This window comes from Simochromis diagramma, unplaced genomic scaffold (assembly GCF_900408965.1).
Source record: "Simochromis diagramma unplaced genomic scaffold, fSimDia1.1 OVJJ01000421.1, whole genome shotgun sequence".
NCBI classification, from domain to species: domain Eukaryota; kingdom Metazoa; phylum Chordata; class Actinopteri; order Cichliformes; family Cichlidae; genus Simochromis; species Simochromis diagramma.
In genome coordinates this window covers 8615258-8621230 of record NW_024387250.1, presented here as the reverse complement: position 1 = coordinate 8621230, position 5973 = coordinate 8615258, and the positions used below count along the sequence as shown (strand labels likewise).

Genomic DNA, 5973 nt, shown 5'->3' with positions numbered 1-5973 from the left:
TAAATAAAAGAACCTTTTTGAATGTCCAACTAAAACGCTTCCTGTCACTTCATTTATCAGCTAATGATGTCCTCAACATGTCCACGGGTTTAAGTGTGTCACTTTTTTTGTATTGTTTTTTTTTTTTTTTTTAAATTGGACCTACTTTCTGAAGCTTTTTTGTCACGTGTTCAGGTTACAGCGCCCTCTAGTGGAACTAAAACCAGGTGAATTGAAGGTCCATCTTAAGTTATTGTAGTTTCAAATATAAAGTTTCCATTAATTTACAGAAAACAGTTAAAAGGTCAAACTCTGTGGTCAAATATGAAGGAGCACATAAGGTCTGGTGGATTAGATCGGAGCCTTATGTTTGACACCCCTGCATCAGAGGGTAGTGGCATGTGTAGCGTGGGGGGAGGCTAACCTGGGTACCATTACTGGATGCAAGCATTGACTGGGATTTGAACCCCCGCCCAATTATTTCAAAGACCGTAATGACATAACAGGAACTTAAGGAACAACTGGACCAGATGTGGAAAGTCAAGTTCAACGTGATCCCAGAACCTTAGAAAGGCAGAACCCATTAAAGTCCCAGGACTCGGATCGAGGGCCCAAGCTTCATTATCACAAACATACCACCCCCCAGGGGGTGAGAGGGAGATTTCTTTTTTTAATATACATATAAACGCATATACATTATGGGCTAATTTGAATTTTGCACTTAAGATAAATGGATTGAAGTGAGCCATGGCTAGAACCTAGAACAAAGTGACAAGCTGTGCAGCCAGAGGAGACTGGCAGGGATATTTGGACAATTTTTATAGTACTTGAATGTTTTATCCCTTCACTGTTCACTGTTTGGATGAACAGTCGGTGATTTAGGGAAAAGCAGTTTCAGGCAATACATCTAACACTGTGATGGAACTGTGACGGCAGTTACCGTGCTTCAGTCATAACAATCAAGAAAACAATTTTGTTGAAATTTGACAAAAACTGTAGCGTGATCAGTGTGTCCTTTGCTCTCCCCTTCATATCTACCTGATCGTAGCAGTTGGCTGGCAATCCCTGAGAGCGCTGCTGCTGCAGTTTTCTTCCTGTTAAAGGGAGTTTTTCCTTCACACCATTGCCAAGTGCTTCCTAATAGAAAGTCATCTGACTGTACAACAGTAAGGTCTTTACCTTACAATATAAAAAGCAAACCAAAAAACCTTCCACGGAGCCAATCGATCAATCAGAACAGTAAGTTTTATTTATTGGTTCCAGCTGCACTGTATGCTATATGTTCACCTTGTACAAGAAACAAATACAAATACTCACACTAAAAACCAAACAATCTGCGAGCAGCCGCCTCTTGCTAACGTCACGGGGCTAAAGGGAATGAACGTGGCTGCCGTTGTTCCGAGAGGGCTCGACGCCTCCGAGGGCGCCACAGCTGGCTTTCATTAGAGCAGAAAAACAAGGAGGAAGAAACTATAAGGAGGAGAGGACGCGGTTGGTCACATCAGACTACGATTATATGAACATTTAACAAGGCAATACAAATCTAACAGGAGTGAAAAGCTTGAACATCAAAAAATGTACATTTGATATATAAAAAATACCACAATGGAGAAAGACGTGGAGACGTGAGGAGCAGTAATCAAGACCTATTTTCTTTTTTTAAACTTTTTTCTATTCCTTTTTGGACAGAATTGAAGGTTATTATATTGTTCCTGAGTCAGTAAGAGATTTGCTGTTTTTGTTTTTCCAAAAGCTGTCATACTTCAGAAGCTTTTTTCTTTTTCTCCAAAGGTCCTTTGGATGCAAACAGATAATATTTGGGACACTGTTCGCCACTTTAACTAAATAAAAGTACCTCAGTTCAGCAGAGTTTGGAAAAGTTACAACAGGAATACATAATTTAAGTGACGCGGTCCATGTACGATATTTAACCATGAAAGCCTGCCATTTTTTATTCTTTATATTTCCTCCTTTTTGGTTTGAAAGGATGATTTTTCCACATCTACTGCCCCGCATCCCAGCTCTTCACTCAGGCGGCCTCTAGCCGGCAAAGATGGAGTGCAGTTTGTTTTTCTTTTCTTGTCTGAAAACTGTAAATCTGTTCATTTTCACACACTGAAGAACAGAAACACAGTAATATAGGATAAAAAGAAGAAAGTCTAAGAAAAAAACTAAACACAGGGTATGTTTGTGCTGAAATGGGCGCGACTGAAGGAAACAGGGTCGTCCTGTTGAGCTTGAGGGGAGGGTTTCCATCCTGCACGTGGCTACTGTCAACGTGTCCCATAAGTCAGGAGGAAATCTCCCTAAAATATACTAAAACAAAAAGTATTGCGTAAATCGAGAAGGAATGAAGATAAAAGATATGAAGGGAGGGGAGATTTCAGATCCGTGTGGCAGCTCATTTGTGTATTAACGTCCACTGTCCTCACTTAGTGGTTTCACAAAAAAAAAAAAAAAAAGAAGAAAAAGTGTGAAACGTTGCCCGGCAGGCAGTCTGCTGGTAGGTTCGGATGGCTGAAATCAAGCGTATGTATAGTCGGATGGTTGAGTTGTTAGGTCGCTGGGTTTGTTTTTTTTTTTTTTAGTTTACATCAATTTTTAGTTTCCTCCTCTTCTCAGCTACAGCAGCAGTCCTACGGCTCAGTCATGTGCTCTCTCATGGGGTCGCCGTGTTTGGAGGGCTGGTTGGGGGAGGTGGCCTGTGACGGATGGGTGCCAGGGGGCAGGGTGTGGGCGATGGGAACTCCCCCGGCAACCAACCCCTCCATAGGTCCGGGAATCCCACCGGGGGCGACGCCCACCACGCCAGGAGGAAATCTGGAGATAGATAAAGCGTGATCAGCAGATATGTTAAGGAGCTAACCTTTTAATAAGTGTTATTTTTCACATTTTACACATTTTTTTCCATAAAAAAACTAATATTTGTTACTCAGGATCATTTCTGTATGAAACTGCATGTTAAAAAAAAAATCATGATTAAAAACGTAATGTGAAATAAGTAATGCACGATGACGCACTGAGGATGCAAATAAACCAACAGAAACTTAACAACTGATATGCAGTGAACTTACTGAGTAACATCAGCTTAAAAATGTCCAATAATGGTACAAGTGGTACAGGAGCATCATCCTGGGATTAATGTCATGGTACTTTGGGGCTATATAAATATATGCATACAAGTGGTGCCAATGGCTCTACTTATTAAAGAAGCTCCAAGCTTTAACTTGACGAGGCCAAAGGCTGTTTATTTGTCGTTGGTGATCGGGATCTGAAAGGATTTGTTTGACATCATTCACTGGATTGATCGGAGCAAATGGAAAGCCCAAGGAACTGAGTGAAGATCTGAGAAAGAGAACTGTAGATTTCTACAGTTAGAGTTGGAATTGTCTAGTGAAGTCATTTCCAAATAACTGCAGATTATTAAGAGCATCAACATTTATGGATCAGAACTTATTCAGTTGTGTCACCACTTTGCTGAGGCCTGGAAGAAGACCCAAATTGGTCAGGATGTTCAGAAAAAGCCCAGGAACCACCAAGGCTGAATCCCACTGGACCCAGAAGGCGCTGACCAAGAAAGAAGCTCCTGTGCAAAAAAAAATGGCACCTTCAAGCTCGACTTAAATTTGCCGTTGCCCACACAGGATGCAGAATGGCTCCTTAAGAAACGTTTTATGATCAGACGAGACACAGATTGATCTTATTTGGCCACAGTGACGTGGGGTATCTTTTAAGAAGTGAAGGTGAGGCTTTCAACATCACACTCTGAAGCTGTTTTGCTGCCAGTGGTGCTAGAACATCGAACAAACCGGATAGAATAATGACGGAGGAGGACGACCTCCAGCATTACGCTTCTGGACTGGCCTTCTGAAAACCATGTATACTTTTGTGTGTCTTAGAGAAAATCCAAAATCAATTTAAACTGGAACGTTCTTGTTTTGTTTTTTTTAAGAGTCATTAAAGATGCACAATGATTCCAACCTGGAAAAATAAATCTTTAAAAGCCCCAAATTACCATGACATTCATGCTCATGATGAGTGCGTGTACACTTCTGACCACAACTCTAAATGATAATGTCAGGGGATCTTATCTGAACTAAAAGGGTCATTCGCCCAAACTACAAACAAACAAACAAACAAACAAACAAACAAAAACCCCATGACAACAACAAAACAGGAGAGATAGGCTGCGTTCACACTGCAGAGCCTTAGTATTCAATATGGATGTAATCAGATCCAGCTTCTTTTAAAAAAAAAAAAGAAAAAAAAGTGGCTAAACCTTGTCGGGAATTGTCCAGAATGCAAAAACAACCATTTTTGAGGTGAGTGTGTGATCCATTCAGTTAAATTAATCGGTTGTGTGTGTGAGATTAAAGATTAAATTAAAGATTAAATTAGTGCTGTCAGCGTTAATCTCACGAACATGGCTGCCATGCAGCCCCACGCACGGGGCGATCTGCGTTAACTCACTAACAGAGAGTTAATCGCGTTAATGCGGTTATGGCGTTAACGTCATTTTAACGAGATTAACACTGACAGCACTAGAATAAATATAAAACAGAATTTAAACGTAGGCATGTAACATAGAACAACAAAACTGCTGTAGCAAACAGGAACACTAAATAGCCATCTCTTAATTAACAGATAAAATTGTGAAGGAGGCTCGTCTCATGCCTGAGATAACAGTAACATTTAAATGTGAGTTTCTCTCTGTAGATAGAAATAGATTTCATGTAATTGCCAACTTGACCTCATTCAATCACAGACTTGATGAGAGCAGGCTGACTACCTCTTATGGCAGGTTTTAGTGTTGGCTGTGCTCACCGCGTAGCAAAACACATATGGAAATGGCCCTAAATTAAACTGGAAAATATCTGATTCTGTGTGTTTGGTGCTGTTCTGAAAAAAAAGAAAGAATTAGATTTGTGTCCACTTTCACCTGCAGTGTGAACCTTTTTTATTTGATCAGATTTTAGGATTTAAGATTTCAGTGAACTGGTTATAGCTCCTCCCAGAAAAAATAAATACAGCAGTTTGGGTGAATTGATCCTTTATTATAGGGCGGGGAAATGTGGGGGAAAACGCTCACTGCAAACAAAATCACAAATAAATATTATAAATTAAGATTTCTCCGCCAAATCCCTTTCTAGATCTTTTATTCTCCCCCCCAACTTCCTGCTTTCAGTCTTCCCTCGTGAACTGTAAGAGTAATGGCGCCTTTTTCTACTCAGTCCACATACATAACTACAGATGTACCACTTCCTTACAAAAAACAAAACAAAACATCAAACATTAGAGTGACCCTGTGTACTGCTTTCCACTACTTCAGGGAGGGGAGGGCGAGCCGGGGGAATCGATGGGATGCTGGGTAGAGTGGGTACAGTTACAGAACAGGGAGGTTAGAGTGAGAGGCAGAAAAAGGCTACAGGTTTCACAGGGGTTTTATTCATGATGTTATTCATTTGCCCTGGCCTGTTGGCCAGCAGTAATGGTATTCATTTACCTGGTTGGGAATTAGGTATATAATTTGTCCTGCATTCCCCCCGTTGCTATGGCCTGTACCATGGTTTGGTTCACTCGGCTGTGTGAGAGAAGCAGTTCAGTCTGGTTTAGACAATATAGAGACTGAGAACTTAACATGGGATTCATTAATTTGGGCCAAGTTCTATGTATAAATACGCCACAAAAACTAGGACCCAGCCTATTATGCAGAATTGTTACAAACACACATATGAATATTTAAGCTACCCCTCCCCCACGTATTAAACCTCACTACTGCAGGCGCTCAAAATGACAGGTGATGTCTGCGTTATGCTGGGCTCACATAAATCCACCTCCTACCTGTAGGCGGCACCGTTGATCTCCGGGTGAACTTGAGGCTGCTGCTGCTCCATCATTCCCCAAGGCGCCGTGGTAACAAAGAACTCTTTGTTGACGCAGTTTCGGAGGCTCTCGGGAATACGGCCTGTGTCGGGGCGAGATTGAGCTATGGTG

General features: G+C 41.3%; 1 protein-coding gene across 4 annotated transcripts in view; it reads right to left on the bottom strand.

The window, feature by feature from the left end:
* Nucleotides 1-1205: 1205 nt before the first annotated feature.
* Nucleotides 1206-5973, bottom strand: part of ctbp2a (C-terminal binding protein 2a) — a 79541-nt gene continuing 74773 nt past the window's right edge. For 3 of the 4 annotated variants that reach the window (XM_040001357.1, XM_040001354.1, XM_040001355.1), the window contains 2 exons: nucleotides 5821-5944; nucleotides 1206-2799 (listed from right to left, as the gene is read on the bottom strand). In XM_040001357.1, coding sequence (XP_039857291.1) covers nucleotides 2616-2799; nucleotides 5821-5944 — 308 coding nt within the window. In that variant the 3' untranslated portion in view covers nucleotides 1206-2615. Of the gene's footprint in view, nucleotides 2800-5482; nucleotides 5561-5820; nucleotides 5945-5973 lie in introns of all 4 variants that reach the window. The other variant, XM_040001356.1, reaches the window with a different exon arrangement.